Source organism: Osmia lignaria, chromosome 3 (assembly GCF_051020975.1).
Source record: "Osmia lignaria lignaria isolate PbOS001 chromosome 3, iyOsmLign1, whole genome shotgun sequence".
NCBI classification, from domain to species: domain Eukaryota; kingdom Metazoa; phylum Arthropoda; class Insecta; order Hymenoptera; family Megachilidae; genus Osmia; species Osmia lignaria.
The window spans coordinates 5,888,717-5,909,585 of record NC_135034.1 but is presented as its reverse complement, the minus strand read 5'-3'; the positions used below and the strand labels follow the sequence as shown (position 1 = coordinate 5,909,585).

Sequence of the window (20,869 nt, the reverse complement as noted above, 5' to 3'; positions counted from 1 at the left end):
TTTCTCGAACAGGGCACCGGAGACCCTGCTCGGTTGACGTAACACCCATAGCGATCCTCTCCCTGATGGGTGTGTTGCTCGCCCCATAGAGACCATGAAAAACGCGGTCATGGTCAAGGGTAACGAAAATTCTTTCCTCGGATCGAAGCAATCTTCGTTCTACTCCTGCCTTCTCTTTTACCTTTGCAGTACGTGTAAGTCTTTTATTTAGCGAAATAACAACTGGTGATCGTTTTGTAAAGGTCTCTTTCAATTTAATAAACACGCCAGTTTACAATTGTATTGCTTCAGTCGTCCAATTAAAAAGAAAAAGCATTTAAGACGGTGTCTTTAGCACGGCCGGTTCTCCGTTTCGTTTCTCTTCACGATCGGTGCGCGAGGTAAGAATAATGCTGAATCAAATGTTATTGCTGCGTCGATTAAACAATTATTCGTCGGCTGAGTTTATCCTCGCCTTGAGAAACAGTTTACCTTCAAAACAGCAGAATGTACGATTAAGGTACACAATCGTGCATTTCGTTCACTGTCGAGTTGTTCGTACGATTGCATTATCGGCGCGGGAAGTTGTGAGATTCGAACGAACATCTGAAAGAAAATAAAAGTTGCAACGATGCAGACGGTTGATAAATCATCGCTTTCACGCGGCTAGGCCGTCAACTTGATTCGCTCCTTAGGAGTGATTAAAATTTACAATTTAATTGTTAGAAAAGATCGCGTGGTACCACGTGGATTTGTATCTCGACGCACGTGCTTCTCTCTTATCTCTTCTACCACGAATACAAAGAAAGAGTAGAGACCTGTTTGCCGAGAATCACGGTTTTTCCTTTGTTTGTCCGTGATTTTATTTTCCCTCGGGTTCGTTATGCAACACGTGCAGGCTTAAATTATTCTCGTCTTGAAGAATCTTGCCAAAAGGGTAGAGAGTGTCTTGTATCGCACATCGTTCAAGCCAACATTACGTCGAGCGAGATTGTTGTACCATTCAGTTGAAAAATTTTCACCCGAATTTCTCTTTCGTTTCCATGACTCCGCAGGATTATCAATTTTGAAATTCCCTGTACGATGCGTTTATCGGAGTTGAAGCTTTCATTCATTCGTCTGGAATTGAATGGCAGATATTAACTCGTGACGAGAATATGTGCCAGTAAACGTCTAAATGTCCAAAGGCGGAAATAAATCGGCGAAAAGCGTGGGTGGGATTCTGATAAACGTTTCTCTGACGAAGTAACGCGAATGATAAGCACTCGGCACGATCCGGGTTAACAGATCATCGTTTGATTTTTGCTCTTATTCGACGAATATTTGATAAGGATCATCGAATTTCGAATAAACGAGAGAATGTGTGACGAGATCGTTTCACAGAGATCTTACAAGCTGAACCGGTTTCAACGGTGCACGGAAACGGGTTGCAGAGGCGACAATATGTATCGGTTTCATAATGAAAAAGTTATATCAGAAGCGACGGGCTATTTTTAAATGTAACTGGGACCAGGATCGTATACCAAGTTCTATTTATTTCCAGTATGAATATGCATGTTTCACGCCGTTATCCCTAAGTAACTCGTAGCTTCTTACCTGGAATCCTGTACATGCAGTTAGAAAACGTTGCTTCGCTAAAAAGCAGTATAATTGATCTTTGTACTCGTATCCAGTCAGAGCGAATAATTGAAAACGTGTACTGTTTAACACTCGCCGTGTATATTTTACATAATCGCGTGTAAAACGTTGCTCTGGATCGCGCTTGTCTCTACGATACCGCGTAAACATAGTAATTATCACAACACAGAGAACATTTTGTCATTGGTACGTGTTGGATGAAGTCGTTAGATGAGGCTGCGAATTTTTCAATCGATCTCGCTGTCATCGATAAAATTTTCATTTCTGAAAATAAATCAAACCTGTCGCCAAGGTAAAATATGAAATAAATGAATTGGTCATAATTAACCGGTACTACCAATTAATTGGTAATAAATAAGATGATCGCCGATGTTAATGACCTTCCTATCGACTCGCGATGAACGTTCGAATATTTCCAAAAGCTGTTCAAATTCGAAGATTGATCGAAGCACCTAATCGTTCGAGTTGCTGGTCGATTGTCGGCCAATCAACCGAGGTGACGGCGTTTCGCGCGTGCTATTGTCAGGCCCGTTGTTCGAGTAGACACGGATTGTAAAACGTGTTTTTATAGATCAAACACCGTCCCACGCGATAAAAAAGGGGAAGACAATAATTTTCCAATGTTCCGATGAAAAGCAGTACCAAATAATAGATTAAATCGCAAGGTCGCTTATCAATTATTCGTGGCCGATTCGTAAGACTGTCTCTGTGTAGATTTCAACGACCGTTTTACGATCAGGTTGCCCTCGAGTGTGGGTTTCTATGTGACGTAGATATCCGTTCGCGTAGTTAGCACCGAAAAAGCACGTCGAATCGAGCCAGAGGAGAAACGATCGGCTGACGGAGAATGGCAGAGAGAGAGAAAGAGATCTTTGCCTTGCCCGGGGCAGAAATCAAGGCCCTTCTTTGCTCTCGAAGGCCCCATACGTGACTCAACCTTATTATTATTGTTAGTTTTACACCGGACACAGAGAACCTTGCATCGTACGAATACGTTTCACCTGGCTGTGTGCGTTCTCGTCGCTTAGAGAATGCATATCAGTGTGTGTACGCGTTGCTGGTGCGTACGAGCCGCGACTAGGAAGTGCAAATCACCAGCTAACACAGTATTCGCGGCTAACTCAACATTCCCGCCTCGTCAGGGACGTTTAAGAGGTTATTTTCAACACCTCGCCCCGCGAACAAAACACGTGTGCGTGTTTTTGCACGCGTTTACGCGGGCAGATGCCCACGCGCGACCATCTCCGCGAAGTTCAATTTTCAAAATCAATTGCCGATCGCGATTCCCGTTGATTTTGGCTCGTTTCAATGGACGCGACTTACGCGCGAGGAAATCTTTTCCTTCGTTTACTCACGACCGTTGCTGCGTTGGATTTATTAAAGGACCAACTTTCGCGCCAAATCTTTGGCGAGCGACGAAGAGTTCTCTGATTTGCGTCATGTTTTCTGCATAAATCAATCGTTTCGGACAGAAATCATTGTTTACCGACGGTCATTTTCGCGAAATGTGAAGACATAGACGAATCTTATCGTATTCGAGCCGGTGATTGCAACTAAGTTTATAGAAGAACGGTTTCTCATAGAATAGCCGAGTCTAGATAATGATCGACGTTTCGTTTAACAATGAAGTTTACTGTTGGTTCATAGTACGCGTTAATCTCTCATTCTTTGCTCATTATCGTTTAAATTCGAGGACAGATCGCGATCTGGAATTTTCCCCGAGGTCTCTCGGTTTCGTTTCATTTTGCTTCTTCGGCCTTGCTTTGTTTATGGACTGCAAATCGTTTTGCAACGCTGTTAAAACACCGGAGTATCGACGTGGTTGTTCTTAGGTAAATATTTTGGATGCGACACGTTGTTGACTGGTTGCGAAATCGAGGGAAATCGAACGCCTTGAACGAAATTAAATAATTCCCGGGACCGGATGAATTCCGAAGTTTAAATCCCGGTAAACGCGTCGATTGGAATAATATAATTAAGGAAACGTGACGGCCTCGGTTGAAATAAAATGATTGGGAACGACTTCTACGTAAGGAACACGGAAATTCGTGCGCGACGGTGATTTCCCGCCAAATTCGCGGAAAAGGCGGAATGAAAAAAAAAAAAAAGAATCCATCCTAATTTATCCGGTGGATTATCGTTATCATTGTTCGGCTTCTTGGATCGTAGTAACGTTAGAGTAGCGTTAAAACTCGATACCTGTACGATATCGATGCGTGTCTGTCTGTCTTTCTTCGAATCTCCTATCACGTTCGCGCATTCATAAAACTCTCTCGAACCTCGTGTGTGGACCGGCCTCGAGAGTTTCTACGATCGTCATTACGCCTCCAAGGCGGTCGTCTAGTCGGCCCTGGACCGTCGTACACCTCTATACTCTATCGTCTAGCGCTAAAGAGCGAGACAGATCGATAGGGACGAGAGATAAACTATTCGCTCTCTATCCTAGCATGGCATGGACGCGCACATACACGCGGAGACCGTGATACTGTGTAGCCAAGTACATCCAATTATCGCTCGTAGACAATAAGACCCAAGGTTTCGCGTCCACGAATCTCGATGACCGTCGTCCGTGCATTTTTCAAGCTCGTATCTGCTCGCCGCAGAAGAACGCGCGACACTTGAAAGAAATTCTACTTGCGTTCAATTCCATCATCGAAGAGGAAACGCGACGTTTAGGATGTCCTCTTGTAAGAAAGATAGGAAAGAATCGTGGAATAAATTTACTTCGTACGACTTTACTTTCTTTACCCTCGAATCGTTATTGTACGAAACTGAAGTATCGAGAAATAAGAAGCAACTATTCCGACTACTATCGAAGAAACGACAATTCGAATGTTGCGAGTATCTTTATATGCAATGAAATTTCTATCGGCCATACCATGTGTCGGGCCAGTTGCAGAATGGTCGAGGGTCCTCTTTTACCGATATCGTTTCTCAAAGTATCTTCCGGTACCGCGATTATTGAACCATACCGATTCCGTAAACTAAAGTTACAGTCGCGTTGCACGGCGTATCCGACATCGCCGAGATTCCCGCGCTTCTGCAGGGCCCTGGCTAAGGTTATGCCTTGCTCTAGGAGTGCATTAACCCCCAGTCGACTCGAGAGCACACCGTAGAAGAAGTGCACAAGTGGCGCGAAGGGGAACGGAGGAACAGAGAGGAACCGACTTAACTCTCTTTCCCTGTTCCTCTCTTAAGCTTGGTTTACACGCTCGTGCAATTTACGAAAATGAAAAGAAATAAAAAATTTTCTCGCGTGAATCATTAGCGAGTGGCACCGTAATTGAAAGAAAAAAAAAAAATGTAGAAAGAAATGCAAATTGCATAAGTGCTTTAGCAAAATCAGGGGCGGCCTAGAGGAAGGGTCGAGGAAACGTGTACGAAAGGAGGGACAGAAGGTGGTGGTCAGACACCTGGAGAACCGGGGGGATACCGTTCACGAGGAGGTGGGACGGGGAACGGGCAGACTTTCTCCGGAGAGCGAAAGTGAGAGGGCCTCCACGGGATTGTGCGCCCCTTGGGTAAATCTAGGGGACAAGGGGGACCCACAGGGTTCTTGCTTTCACCGTGGCACGAACCACGATGTGGATGCACTTTTCTGCGACGTAGAAAACGAAAGAGACTCGCCTAGGTATATCGTGCTAGAGAAGAAAAATCCTTACTGTAATTATAGGTAGCTGTAAGAAAGGAAACTGGTGCGAATATCGTGTCCTTTAAGATTTCATTTGTTCTTCCTGGAATGGGAAAGCTCGTTGAAGGAAGCTAGGAAATATTTATCGTATTCATCGTTGTCTTCCTAAACCTACGTGGTCATTTTAAAACATGATCAAGCTTATTTATAGACGGTACGACGGTGTTCGTAAATTTGAAATCACTCTGCTGGCATCTTCGCATAATCGATCGAAACTTTCTTATTTCTTAAGATGTGCATTCCACGAGCACATTAAAGAGAGATGGTTAACGTGCAACCAGGAAAAAAAAGCAGCCATTCGTGGCGGTGAATTACTCTAAAGCAGCGACAGAGTGTAGTCGAACAATTACGGGTTTACTTTCTTCTCCTGCAACTTCCTTGTCGATGGTCACGCTGTGGATTAGCAAGATCCATCCAGCGAGGTATCTTGCTGTTTCTTTTCCTTATAAGTCTTTAATATCTTTAATACATTGATTAATTTTTAAATTATGGAAAAGACATTGATCCAAGGATTCCGAACTTGAAATTTGGAGCTTTTTGAAAATTAACACTCGTTTACATAAATTTCAAAAGTTATCAGTTTTTCTTTTCGAAAACAATTCCTGCGCCCATTGCGAGAAAGTTTACGAGCTAGGCAAGTTCCAGGTTTCGACTTTCTGCGCGTGCCATTTCAGGAGCGTAGACTCACACCGGTCGCGGGTGTCTGGATAGATTCAAAGAACTAGGGGGAAACATTTGTAAACGTTTATTCGAAATCGCCACAGGTATCGTACGTGGAAAGACGAAAACGCACGGTTAGAAAAGAAAAAATAAATAAGTTGTACAATGAAGATTGTAAATCGTAGCTTGTACGTTTTGATGCGTCGAGAAGGCATCGAGTGACGTCACGAGTGTCCGTTCCCAGTGTGCCAGGACGTATTCACTGACTCAATTGATTTTGACGATTATAGCGACCTGTTCTCCCCTCAGTAGCATTTGCGGCACGTGTCTCTCCAAGGTCTCCTTCTTTCCCTCGATCTTCTTCACGACCACTTTGGGCGCGGCATCGTTGTCCTCTTGTTTCGGGATCGCTGTGCCCCTACCACCTAACGCATAATTTACAATTTCAAATAATTTCAAACACTTATCTCCCATCAGTTAGAATCAGAAAGTAGATCTTTTTAGACCTTAGGAGCTTACTAAAAATAATTACACAACTTTTGATTTTTACACCTTTTCGAAATTTGTAATATTTTTAAAATAGCACAGTTAAAATCTCGATCGCCGATGGAATCTGGTTTGTTGAATTTCAAAGGGTTGGAAGGAAATAGAACGTTTTTGCGTCGAGGGTTTTTCGGTCGTAGGATAAGCAAGGGGTAGATCGATAGAGTAGTATAACGGAGGAAAGAAAGAAAATGTAGAGGTTGACGTCACGAAGAAACCGCGAAAAGAGAGAATGTCGACGGGTCACGAGGTAACTCTCGAAAGGTTGTTTATGTGCTGGCACGTGTCCGCCAGAGCTCGAAGGGGAAACAGAAGGGCGTAGGGCGATACGGTTAGAAGGGAGCAGGCAAGCACGAGGAGTCGCTTGGGACACGTGTGCTCGGCAGACATCGATCCTGGAAGTTGCTCTTCAAGGTCGCTCGGCCTGCCACCCTCGCTACCTCGTATCAACGACCTCTCGACCCCCTCAGGATATCCTAAAGTGCGTCAGTAGGCCAACTAACCCTGAACTCTTACTGTACCATGATTACTCTTCTCCTGGGGATAACCTTCTTACTCTTCAACCAATAAGAACGGTAACAACAAGTTTTATTAGATGATTCGTTGTTGATTGATTTAATTACTCGTCAGAGTTTGGAAATTATTAAATGATCGTCGATTTTTAATTAATTTTCCTATACTGTTTAAACAAACGATTTCCGTATTAACGAGTAGTTTATTTCATTAAAATTTGCAATTGAAGGGTTAACGAACGCTTCGTAATAGTGACCGAGTGATTAACCAGTTTTATTTACATGGATGTAGAAAAAGTACGATAGCGAAGGGTTCGTCGTATCCCTCGCGATATATCCTTAGGACGCCCCTTTAACGTTAGGGGCAAAGACCGACCTTGACTACGTAGTGGTTGCTACGTTCGATACAAGGCCCATGTGCCTTGCGTCCTTCGTTTCCCTCTTTTTTCCTCTCTCTCTCTCTCTCTCTCTCTGTCTCTAACACTCGTCTCCTTCTGTTCAACCAACGCCAAAGACCCCTTACTCTATCTCCTTTCATCCTTTTATCTCTTTTTCACTCCTTCTCTTCCTACTACTCCCTTTTCTCTCTTGATTCCATCCTCGTCTCCTCTTCCGTTTCCACCACCTCCGCCTCCACCTCCGCTTTCTTCCTTCTTCGTCTCTGCCGCATGTTACAACCCTACAACCTTCGGCACACGTTTTCATTCATTCACGTGGTTAGCCAGTCGGCACGTGCGTTCGCCAGTGCAACTTTTATGGAATCTGTTTACCAAAAGGTTGTTAATCCGATCAATTCTGACGAACGATCCTCGAATCGTTTTATTGTGTGGACAGCTGGCAGACATATTTTTATCGTGTTCGAATGGAAAGTCTAAAGTATAGAAGACAAATACGATATCGACCGACAGGGAGATGACGTTTCGAAACGTTAGACAGATGTAACAACGTTTCACGGTTCTTTAAGAGCGAGGCCGTGGCTATGAAAAGTAACGTGTACCCTATTCGTGCATCAATTAGAGCCGCGTAAATAGAAAAAGATGCATGCAAACGTTGTTCCATTGACAGCGGAGAGTAGTAGGAGTCATTCATGGCCAGACCAGTGTAGGAAGGACTAAATTGAACCTTTGCTCGGGTCTCGAAGAGCACACGGGACCGGTGTTACTACGCCTATTGATATCATCGTATTAAAATTCTGAACGTGCACGCCAGAAACGCGCGTCCATTATGTATAATTTGAAAATTTGCATACTGATTTATATATTGTACGGTGGAAACGTTCCTTTCGAGGTCGATCAACGGATATATACATATTCCTCTTAGAAATTGGTGAAAATATCAGCTTATTGCAGATGAATTAGCTGAGATCATTAAAAATCATACTCATTAATCGAAATGTCGAAATTTTAAGTAACTACCTTTATACTATTAAATTGTTTTACAATTAAACTTTTTCTATTCGAGAATCGAATGTCACATCAGATGCCATTGAAATGAACCTGAATACTATGTTTCAATAGAAGAAAGAAATAAGTCGATCGACTTTGAACGCGTTAATGATCTTGCACAATCAGAAAAATAGAAATACGTTTCTTGCTTGTTATCCTGAAAGTGGCTGTTCCATAAGAAAGTCCATGAAACAGATAGAAAAAAGAACGTGGCTTTTTACCTGCTCACCGTATCACGATTTTTCATCGAACCCGCGACATTGTTTAGAATTTCTCGTCAAGCCGGTAGCCTTGAATACCTGTCAGAGGTTCAATTCTTTTTCATTCAGGGCCGTATCGCGCCGAACGCGTCTCGTTCGAATCGAGAGCCACGTTACAAATGTCGGAGGTTACAGCTTTCAACTGCTTTTTATAGACCGTATTAGCATCCCAATGATTTCTGATTCATCGCAGATGTTCCTAGCGCGACATTAATGGCGTCGTTCGTAGAAGAAAGACGCGGAAATGCCGAAAACTAATAGGGAATCAACGCGCGTTCATTGCCAAGTCTCAAATATTTCGTAATTTTTGGAATTCAAAGCGATCGGAGGAAAGAAATAAAATATATATACCTAGAGCTGGTGCTTTCCTCTTGACTTTACGGGTCCAAACCTCGAAACAGTCCTCGAGCGCGAGGTTCCAGTGCTTGTCGAAGGCAGCCACGTATGCCTCCACGTGTCCTCTTATGCCGCGCGCGTTCCTCGTGTAGACCTTCGGCACAAAGGACGAACGATTATTCCTTTTAAATCGGAGCCTCCTGGGTCAATCTCGTCGAATACTATTTGATCCGATATATAAAAGAGGATAGCTGGTAAAGGATTGAATAACCCTGTTCTATCTTTAGAGATTTCTCAAGTCGTCGTTCCCAGATCGTTGAAGACACGTATTGTTCTGAAACATCTGGAAGAAAGTACCGAGTGTGTTTTGGCCTGGCTTCTTTCTTTCCAGGCGACGCGACGCGACGATTCAATCAATGACAGTTCGCGCGACCGTGTCTACGAGAAAACGAGCGCGAAGCCCGTTGTTTGTCGCGCAGATACGCCGCGAGACAAGATAACAGGCTGATACGCGGAAGTGCAGGCCATGGCAAGGCCCCCTTCAATGCCTTTCGCACTGATATATATGTACCCGGCTTTGTCGCAATGAAAACTAATTGCGTGACTCTGACTCTGACTCCCCCTTCTCTTACTCGTTCTACCAACCTATCCGTTCGATGTTCGCTACTATCTCTGTATAATTTTCGAATAATCTTTATCCTAATCTTTCAACACCTCCGATTCGATTCGATTCGAAATAGTAGAATGTTCGGCATCGTCACGCGATCGAGAATCGATTCTAGGAGTCCTCAAGATTCCTTCGTGGCGTATCCTTGCTGGTCCAACGGGACAGGATTAACGCGAAGGACGACCGCGTTGTTTGATTTGCTTAATCGCCGCGCGCCGGTCCAAGGATCGAAAACGTGGAAACTTGCGGGTCGACGATCGCGAATCGGGAATCGAGAATCACTCGGGTTGAACCTCTCAAGGCTTGGTTCGCGATTTCAATTAGACCGGAAAATTTAGAACTCCATCGGGCAAGATCGAGCCAAGATCATCGCTTCTTCTGGGTTACTTCAACTACCGGCACCGAATTGCCTTTTAATCTCTCTAAAATGTTTATGCATGCGAATCTTAACATGATTTTTTACTTAAGAAATCGAAGAAGAATAAAATTGTTCGATAATACACCATCGAATCATCGATAAAGACGAGCCAAGGCGTAATGGCGTAACGATGATCGATGATTGTCCTCGCGCGAAATCGATGTACACGTATTTTTTTTATTTCTTCTCTTCCTGCGTGTGTTTTCGTTACGCAATCGCGCATTATTATACCTTGATATTACGTTTGCAATCGTAAGATGATGAGACCAGATCCCGAGGAAAAGGCAATACCACTTTCTTCCTCGATGATTTGAGACGTAATCGAAGGTCGAACGATCGATCGGCGAGGATAAAAATCCTCCTTGCAGGATGCAGGCAAATATCCGAAGGTTACAGATTAGGATCTGTAACCAAGGACGAACGGTTCTTCGTTGGAAGAACGACGGACGTGGCGAATGAAAGGCAATGAAAGTAATTAAATCGAGAAACACGTTACCGTCTCTCGTTAGACAGGCTCCGCTTCCGAAAGAAGTTTAATTAGGGACTCGATTCCGCTCGTTGAGAATACTTATATCGAATACTTGAGTGGCGCTTCCGCAGGAAGATCAATTGCATCAATTTAATGATTATTAACTTTCTTTTTTTTTTTCTTTTTCTTTTACTGGTCAAACGTCACGTGCGCCGGTTTTAATCAGAGAGTTAATACTATTATTACTCGAAGAATGTTGTCTGTACGCGTTCAGATTTTCCTATGCAACCAAGTTGATTTTCCACGATAGAATAAGAGAATTCGCCTATAAGAGAAGGTTGATTTCGGTTCAGGAAATCAACGGGACAGGCTTTAGACTTCCTACTGTCGATCAGAAAATCTGGTTCCCCAGCGATCACCAAACGCTCGGCTAATTATGGAAGTAGGAAGTTGCGAACGCTCTCGAGAAGGCAGGAAGTGAATTTTTCCTACTTTCCTCGCTGGCATAACGTTCCGATTCGTCGGTACGAGAGCGTGCCCACACCGCAACGCAACGCGACGCAACCGAGCGATTTCTCTTCGTTCTAATGATGGAAGGAAAATGAAAATAAAACACAAAGACCTTGCTCGTTGATTTATTTTCCGACCGCGAGAAAAATGGCTCGCTCGGAGTACTGATACGATCCAGAAACGTCTTCACGTGATTTCATCGGATCGCCGTGTGTCTGACTCACACGCGATATTCAGTTTCCCCGTCGAAGAATGTTCTGCTCGCGAGGTGACCAGACTGAAAAATAACTGATTCGTTGCAAATTCCTAACAAAGCAGCCATAGCGTTACTCCTTGAATCTAAGGGGTGCGATCGCATCAGAGTAGAGTGCTATGACAGTGCAAATAGCGTTTCGATAACGGAAGAAATTAATCGAACAACCCTCGGAAGCAGGAACGTTACTTGGATGAATAACAAAAGAGGAAGAAAGCTAAGATTGCACCATCCGTTGATTTTATGGGATGCGATCGCGTTAGCGCACTTTCTCTCTTGGCATTCCTTAAGGGTGAAAAGGCGTACTCGATCGGAGAGTGGCCCTTTCTCGAACCTTGTCTTTCTCCCTTGTTCGAGGAAGAGAATGATCAGGGGCGTAAACGAGACACGAAGAAGGGCCCGCGCGTATCCATGGTGACGAGTGTTGACCCGAACAGTTTCCTTTCCTCCCTTTGTCGTACCTTTCGGGGCTTTTTTCAGTCCTCCTTTACCTTCGTGCACGTGTCTCTCCCGGTCGCGAAACTGTGTCAGCCCCGTGTGCGTGCGCTTCGACGCGCCAGGGATCAGACAGAAATGGGAGGCGTGGGTGTTTACAGTCCCTCCTTCGCAGGACTACCCTCGAATTTCCATGCCGCTCTCGAGTCAATTCAGACGAATCGAAATTACTTGAATGCTGTTTCACCTTGTCTTCGTTACGAAGACGTTGGCAAACAGATTCTGAGATCATCGATAGACCTACCTTAACTCGAACACGATTTTCCATGTATCCATGAAGTATTCCAAGCGGGCCGAAAGCCTGTTGCATTTTCGCGAGAACATTTTTCCCTTCGGTGATTCGCCCTCCTCCTCTTCCTGCCTTCTTGCCAGCCACGGGTTCTGCACATACCATAAGATTCGGAAGCTGTTAGGTGCACCCTGTGCGTTCTATAATATCTATCTAGGTCAATCAACGACGCACCTTGTGCGTTCTATGCTATCTATCTAGAGCAATCGACGACGCACCTTACGCGTTCTATAATATCTATCTAGGGCAACCATCGACGCACCTTCTACGTCTCGCGTTATCTATCCAAAAAAAAAAAAAAACCATGAGGTGATTAAGAAAACTGGTGGTTCGTGTAAGGGTTGTCTTATAGGCAAGACGTAGTCACGAATGGGTTAGAATGGATTGCGTGCGCAGAAACAACGGGATAGCTCGAAGAATCGACCAGGAGAATAAAGGGTAGTCACGGGGGGAGGGGTTAAATTTACCAGCGAGTCGAGATTGTTATCAGGCTAACGAGTGAACGCGTTCGGTATTATCCTGGCAGATTTTTACAGGCCGCCATAACGGAGTGCTAATAAGAATTTATGTAGCCCTCGCGCCTCGTCGGTTCGCTCGACAAATCATCGTTCATCCTTATAGGAGCCGCGTGCTTCTACTACTTTTTCTTCCTTTTCCTCGTTTCTCCTAGCACCACCTAGCACCATCACGCGTGCGATTCGACTTGCTAGAACGAAATCTCTATTCACTCCTTTTTCCAAATCTTTCACCGCGAATTATTGAACGAAATGTTTATTACACGATGATGATAAAAAATATCGACGATCGAGAGGATTGGGTGAATCGAAAGGGATCGAAGTAGGCTAGATTCGTCCCTGGCGACGCGGCGCGGAAAGAGGAACGCCGCAGCAGAGTTACGTAAAGGCTGCATACTGGCAGTACGCGGTGCACACACGAGTGCACTTATTTCGCCGATGTGTGCGGCCGGGGTTACACGCGCGGCTTCACACGTATTTACGCGTTACTCTGGCAAGGTGTCGGTGGAAAGAGGCGGCTCTCGGTGCGGTGCACTCGCGGCCGATCATCGACGCTGCCAATCGGGCTTTCTCCGATAACTTTCATCCACCTTAAAGCCGGTACGCTCGGCTACGCTCCCTTGGCACCGGCCAGGCCAACGTCGCCGCGCCGTTCGCTTCTTTTCCACCTTTCTTTATTCCTTTCCGCGTGTACAACACCACGCGCCACTTTCACTATCGTCGCGCCGCCGATCCAATTCCGACTCGCCGAGCCGACCAAAGTCGTGAACGTGCTACGCCGTTTCGCGGACGATGCGCGGCTGGTTCGCGCGCCAATTTTTCGAGACTAGCCGGTTGTCGAGCGATTTCTAAAAATAAGAAACTCGACGAGAGCGTCGGGACACGTCAGGGCGAAGAGTTCCTCGATTAATCCCGACTCCGTCGGTGAATTAGACTTTGTATTTCCACCCCCTTCCAAGATGAAACCTACGTCGTCTAATGACGAGATTAGAAACTACCCTATCGTAAAAACGGATTATCGAAATTACAGCCGGGATAGTATCTGGCATTTACGATAGAAACGAAGAATACTTCGGGGCCACGAAAGGGTCGCCTCCGCGTTTACGATACTCGCTTTCCACCGTAGTCGCTTGATTCTCGTTCTCTTCGCGACCATGCAATCGGCCTGAACGATCTTGCGCGCTCGAGAAAGCCGCGGGAGAAAGAGGAACACAGCGGAGGAGAAAGGAGGAGATCACGGAGAACGCTCTCGTCCACCTCCAACGTGCCATTATTTTTCCCTGTAATCTTGCCTGGCCAGAGCGAGAACAAGAGAGAGAGAGAGAGAGAGAGGAGAGGAGTTTTTCGATCCTCGGGTTATGTACCGGCCTGACGCGGAGCGGATAAAGCGCGTTCACGTGCGTGAAACGCGATGGAAACCGTTAGCCGTGCAACTGCGTTCATGAAACCGCGTTGTTATCGTTAGAGATGGCATCCAAGTAAATTTGCAACCTGGCTCCAATCTTGCTTCGATACTTTTCAATTAAAGAAGAAACAAAAGAACACGTACTCCGATTTTGCTACCTCTCGTCCAAGTTCAAGGGTATTAAAAAATCGTAAATTTGTAATCGGTATCCACAAACCTTGCTCGTACCGCGCATCACACGTATCCCACATGCGTGTTTACCTGCAAAAATTGTTACCGTGCGTGCGTGCGTGCGAGGATCCTATACAGGTGGGTACGACGGCCCCTGGAGAATGTTAGTACGCGAGGGCAGGTGGGGTGTCCCGGGTACCACCTCGCGGTGTGCCGGCCAACGAAATATCGCTTAGCGGGGAAAGAAGAGCATAGAATAGAAGATAGACAGAGAAAGCAGCCACGGTAGCGGAGGTGGAGAAGGAGAGTTACAATACAGGGTGTCCTAGTAATCGTTATACTGAGAAAAAGTCGATTCTTCCTTGAGAAAATTAATTAAAACTGAAAGATAAAATTTTATTTGTTTCCGAGAAAGTTGAATTCAAAGAAGGATCAGAAGTTTTTTAATTATTTACTTTCTTCGTTAATTTGATCATTAATAGACACGAGTTAGAAAAGGGTTAAAGTAGGAAATTCAGGAAAATTGTTAAAATGGTTCTTCAAAAAATTGTTGCAAAGTTACGTAAAAATCGGCGCGGTTTCGCTAACCGAACGTTCCTCGCGAGCCACCTTGTAGAGGGGAGTAAAGAGATGGAGGAGCGAAGAGGAGGTGGTAGTAGCAGGTCTGGTTGTACCCGCGGATGATCCTCAGGTTGAGTCGCGCTGGGTTCAACGTCCTGGCGGGCAGCGCACCCGAGAGCCGAGGCAGGCAGCCGAGCAGCCACCAGACCTCTCTACCAACACACGCACACCAGCTAACACGTATAGGCACACATACGAGAGTATGTTCGCGCACGCGACACGTACCTACGCTCCATCGAGTTGCACGTGCGCGCACGCGCTCCCTTATGCACACTCACGCACGTATTTTTTTTCTCTTCTTTTCGCTGGTGTATACCAATGGAAACCGCGACGGTGTGTTGCGCACGAGAACATACGCGAAGACACGCACACGAGGAAACGAGCTGACTCGCGCGAGTTTGCTTTACGCGAACTATCCGTAAGGTACTGTTACTTTTGCGACCAGGCCCTTTCGATCCCTTCTCCCTTCCTCTCCTCTCTCGAGCTTGCCGTTGCACGAGGTGCGCTTTGTTTTCACGTAACACCTGAAACGATACTTTCCGAGGATGACGGATCTCGAGGCGTCGGATTCTGGTTACGTCAGGTACTTGGGAAAATTTGGAAAAACTAGGTCTGAAAATGTATTCGATCGGCAGAAAAGTCAGTTGCGTGCACGCTACAATTGTCGCGTGGTCGTGTTTTCATACGGCGCAACCGGGTTTCCTGGTCTAGTCGTGGGAAATTGTGGACGATTGCGCGAACGGCTCGTAGAGGAAAGTTAAGAGATTCCAGAAGAAAGGAGAAATCACTTTTACCCCGGAGGCGAAGCGAGCAACGCGCAGGATCGAAGAAAAAGTAGATCGACGAGGAGGCATCGTTCAATCGAGAATCACAGATTCTCAACGATGCATCTGGGTAATTTTTGCCGCGATAGCATTTCCTCGAGAACAGAATCGATGATAGACGAACGTAACGAACGCTTTACCGGCCGGATGCCTATTAATAGAGTTTTTTATGTCACCCGGTTATTGACTGAAAACCAATTATCAATTCTTTGATCGTTAATCAATCGTTTAGAATTCAATTAAACATGATCGAAGGGAGAATCACACCTTCCACCTTTTAATTACCATCAGATTTATTGCAAATCTTTGATCAATCTTCTCGATACGAAATGGTCGATCGTCGGATACATCGAACAATGGATCTCAGTGAAATTCGTGCATTGTTCCTTCACAGATTTCGATCGGAGCATTATGTAGCAAAGGCTACAGGTACCTTAATACAATATTTAGAGAAAGTGAGGCTAATGAACATACAATACGGTGTTACGTTGACAAATTTCAATTGAAAGACATAAGTATCCAAATACTTGAATTTCCGCAATAGTTCTAGTTTCGACGAAAGTTAGATAAGACTGTCGAACCGGTTATCGTTTCCTCTCGTTTCCCGATGAATTCAGCAATGAAATATGACACGGATCCACGCGTCGATCGGCTCCATTCATAGAAACGACTCGTTCCACGAGAGAACGAATGCTCGGAGCGAAAAAGAAACGGAGGATGCTACTCTAAATTCTAGCAGGGCGAGAAGCGCTACCGTTTCAGCGTGCTCGATAGTCATCTGTTACGTTGGGATAGGTCGTGGCGGCGGGTACGTGCACACGAACGGCCGAGGAATTGGATCGTCCAGTCTACCGGGTGTCCCGATGCAACGTCCAAGACGCATCACGATCGGAAATAACGATTATCAACAGGCTTAGCCGCCTAACGGTGTCGTTAGATCGCTACCAAAGTCGGGCAACGTTAGGCACGGTCAGTCCTTAGGTGGACGATCACCGTATCTTTCTCCGAAGAAATTCAACATCGAGCAGAAACGCTTCCGTGTATCCGATGACCCTGGACAAAGCTTTGACAGGCCTGGTGGCGAGCTAAGAGAAAAGAAAGAGATATGCCCCTAGGTCGGTGGTGTGTGCACCGAGTGCACGGTGAGAGGAGCGGTGTGTGGATGCACGCGTCGCGCGCGCGTATAAATATTGCGCAACAGCAGGAGAATCGAAGGGAAAACATCGACAGCGCGACGTGTATTCCGTTACTCGAGGCGAACGACTGCAGTCCACTGCTTTGCATCGCGTTCATGGCAGCCAACGACACGCGGTGTGTCGATGGCTTAGCACGTTCCTCTGGCGAACGTTAGAAGGCAGAATAACGCAGAAGACGGCTAGTAGAATAGAATGTTGTCTAGAGAGAGAGAGAGAGAGAGAGAGATATATCAACTTCCAGGCCATCATCTTCTAACGTTTCACGGACCGCGCGTCGTTATCACCGAGGCTACGTAAGCGTTGTCTTAGGTCGGGTAAAGATCGTTCTTAGCCTCGCCGCTGTTCCAACGGACTCTCGGTTCCTCGACGGAACTTTCTCTCCGTTTCCGTAACACCGCCAGGGTGTATTACAGAAGATTAAGAAGGAAAATATGGATCCGCGAGGCTCGGTAACCTAACCTTCTGCTCAAGATTACGAACGTTACGCGAGAGAGTATGAATTAAGCGACGATAATGAGGTTCGATTACGTTCTACATAAGCAAGCAGCCGCGATCATGAAAATCAGAGTTCCGGCCGAACGTGTTCGGAGGCCACCGAAGCTGGAGGAGCCTCGAGTTGAGTCCGAGGTCGACGTCCGGACGCAACAAGTGCTGCTGCGACTCTCGTTGCGCCCGCGATCCTCTTCGATATCGTGCCGACGAGGGACTTACAACAATATACCAGCATTTTTCCTGATAAAATCGTTCTTCTTAACCTTTCTCGCGGACTTTCTCTCTTTCTCCCCTTCTCCGTAACGGTGCTTTCTAGAGCGGACCAACAGTTTCCGAAGGATACTTGGAATTTCCCGCGAAGCGTCGGGACCGGAAGTCGACGGACCTCGTCGAGGTTACGCGATGTAACGCGCAAAATTTTCGGTCTAAGAAGACGGTCAGTCCGGCGCGGAGCCTCGGGTTGAGTCCGAGGTCGACGCCCGGGCGCAACAAGTGCTGCATTACGTACGTATACGCCGCTACACCCCACCCCTCTCACTCATACAGTCCCACGGGCAGCCCCTCTCCACCCCCTTTGGAAGAAGCCCTCTCGTCTAGCGGCGTCTTTTTCCAACTCGGTGCCGCTGCTGCTTTCTACCACGGTGTCGCGCGAGAGTGCATCGTCGTACGACCAGAATAGTGTTGGGACCGATACCGTATCGATACTATCGGTGCTAGTATTCGAATTTTCATCCGCTATCGAGCACGCTGTTAGGTTCGAAAAATTAACGAAAGTACTCTAAGATTTAGGATCGTATCTAGTACGCCTATCCATTTGGCTACCGTAGGGTTGGTATTGATTTTGGTATCGTTTCAAGAGGTTCCAATATTTTTCGATTCGAGTATCATCAATCCTATCACTAGAGAACCCTATACAATCCACACGTAGAGAGAAAGAGAGAAGACAAGGCGAATGCCGTGGCGGCGAGTGGCACCAGCACCACACGTTGGCTACTGCTGCCCCCTCTTCGCTCTTTTTCACTCTGGTGTTTGTGTCCACGCGCGCGCGCGCGCATCAACGTTCCCTGTAAATATAAAACTGCACTGGGTCAGGGATCCGTGATTTATCGGCTGCCTGGTGTAATTGGCTGCAGGCCAATAGATACATACCCCCGGGCTACCCGGTGGCGCACGAAGGGAGGACTCGACCATTCTCTCTTCGTTTATCGTCAAAGAACATCAAACCCCTTCGGCCCTTTCTTTCCCTCTTTCTCGTTCCCTGTTTTCAGTACCCTGCGCGCTGTCTCCTTAATTCTCTTTTCCATGCCCCCATAAGGTAACCGAGTACGTACGTCCCTGAGTGCACGGCCTCGCGGTGCCGAAATTTCGTCGTCGAGCGGCTCGGTAACCGCGCCACTTTCACTGAAAATCTAAGCCGACCTCGGTTTGGCACCGTGTCAGAATCACGGTTAAGAAGTGACGCGCGCCAGGGCTTCGGTCAAGTTTCGACGAGGCCTAGAACGCGCCGCTACCAGACCCGACACCAAAGGCCAGTTCGCCTCGTCTGACGTAATACACCCGTAACGCCACCGCCCGCAACGACCAACCATCTACGGTGTAACATTTGCGACGAGATTTCAAAAAATGCTTATTCCAAAGAAATGATGGTTGTCCTGAACCGGGTGATGGGAGGGAAAAAATAACGATCGTACGTCCGATAACCCTGCGTGTACGCGGCGATGCTCGTTCCTCGAAGGCTTCCGCGGTTGCGAAACATTTCGGGATAGAGACCTTCTAGGCCGTCGATGAATTCCGCGACGTTTGCACAATACACCACCCGAGGGAAGGTCTCGGCGACATCGGAGATCGTTCGCGACGCAGACACGCGATAAAAGGACAAACGCGGTAAAAAAGGAAACGAGAGCGAGCGACGATTCCACCAGTTGACGCACTTTCGCGGAGGTCAAATTCCACGCGAGTGCACGCGCGAGTATGCGTTAGACACACCGACGACCTTCGTGGTATTTGCCCGTATCGTAAATTAAATGTGCCAATATCTAGGATACTATAGAGAATGAACGAAGCTGGCGAATAGAAGGGGAAACGGATAAAAAAATACGCTCGAATGATTCATTCGAGAATCTCGCGAATATGGAGCGATCTAACTCGATGACGAGCCCGACGCGACGCGATCCGCCAATAGCGCTACTTCCGATTTTCAAATATTCGAACCCATTCGAAACGTTTCGAGAGAGAAACAGATTTCGTATTTTTATTTGGTGAAAATTTCACCGGTCACGCGGTATATTTTTCGCGACGTGAAAAAGGGTTGCGAACCGTCATAGACTCTCACGCGACTTCCCCATTCCACTTCCGCGTACGTACACACCGTTCGTGTTAGCTAACCGTAAGCATATTGAAATTTGATACCACGTGCGAGTTATCATGAATGAAACTGCGACCTCCCGATGGCACCCAGAGCTTTCACACGGTCGCCATCTCTCGTGAAGCATCCGAAGGTTCCATTAAACAGTCTAACCTCACTCTTCCGGAATGACAATTAAACGACGCGTTTTGAAACGCGATGAATCGAGCAGACCTTACCTTGTTCAGGTAAAAATCGCCGTTTAGAGGATTCCCCTTGCGCAACGGTGTCCGTTATATTTTTCTTCTGAAACCATTAAAACAAAACGGGAACATAGAGGATGCTATATCTCAGCCGATAGCAGGTCAGCGTTGTTCACGTGTTTCGAGGCATACGCACTTTCGATTTTGCGGCCAAACCCAACAGCACCGATTCGAACTTGCATACATTGTCGTAAATGGGTGCTTTCGAGGACGAAAGTTGTATCTTTGAAGAGTAGAGAGCTTTTATCGGATCAAATTTCACACTTTTCACGTCCAGACTTTCGTCGGACGTCGAACTGCTCTCGTCGTCTGCCATAACGCCACTGGCTGGCGTTGTTTTCACCGCGCGATTTGAAATTCCCACGATTAAAAGGAATATTCTTATTTTATGCATACTTTTAGTTAAATTAGATACGAAAATGTATGCTTCTATCAGTAAAAGTTGGAATTTCATAGGTTACGAATATATTTGCCTATCAAGTGCGTTAACGCTTTCACTATGACGCACATAAATAAAAAACTGTTTGCTAGAGAAAAGAATAACGTAGAAATCTTTGTTCCGTTAGGTATTGATGCGTTACGTAAAAAAAAGAGATAGAAGAACATTTCATTAGGAAAGTACTAATTTGGGTTTAATCGATTAATTTTTGCGGTAGCGCGTTGCTCCCGATTACATCGTCTTGGCGAGCGATATTTGAATAGGTAGAACCCAGAGGATGTTAACCTCCTCGCAACGATAGAAACTTTCTTTCGCGGCTAAGGATTACGTAAAGACAGCAGCGTGTAGAAGCTGCATAGAAATGCAACGGCAGCGGTGGCAGGAGAGTGAGGTTACGCGCACAGGAAGTGAAACAACCTACAAGCCAGAAAGAA

At 46.1% G+C, this 20,869-nt stretch overlaps 2 protein-coding genes across 5 annotated transcripts in view; one reads left to right on the top strand and one right to left on the bottom strand.

Moving 5' to 3' along the window:
* Eip74EF (Ecdysone-induced protein E74) overlaps positions 1-20,869 on the top strand; it is a 109,296-nt gene that overhangs the window by 13,936 nt on the left and 74,491 nt on the right. The gene's annotated exons all lie outside the window — the stretch shown is intronic.
* On the bottom strand, positions 5,772-20,598 carry Lsm11 (U6 snRNA-associated Sm-like protein LSm11). The gene is made up of 5 exons (XM_034326420.2): positions 20,133-20,598; positions 19,973-20,039; positions 12,121-12,257; positions 9,080-9,218; positions 5,772-6,393 (listed from the first exon to the last, which is right to left on the bottom strand). The coding sequence occupies exons 1-5, from the start codon at positions 20,448-20,450 to the stop codon at positions 6,236-6,238; spliced, it is 819 nt and encodes a 272-aa protein (XP_034182311.2). The 5' UTR covers positions 20,451-20,598; the 3' UTR covers positions 5,772-6,235.

Bases quoted from the DNA above. Each gene is read 5' to 3' on its own strand.
- Lsm11 (XM_034326420.2), bottom strand. From the start codon at position 20,450: ATGAAATTCCAACTTTTACTGATAGAAGCATACATTTTCGTATCTAAT. The intron at 20,040-20,132 runs GTGCGTATGCCT...TAATGGTTTCAG, and splicing joins GTTTGGCCGCAAAATCGAAA to AAGAAAAATATAACGGACAC. The intron at 6,394-9,079 runs GTATATATATTT...ATTATGCGTTAG, and splicing joins GAGGAAAGCACCAGCTCTAG to GTGGTAGGGGCACAGCGATC.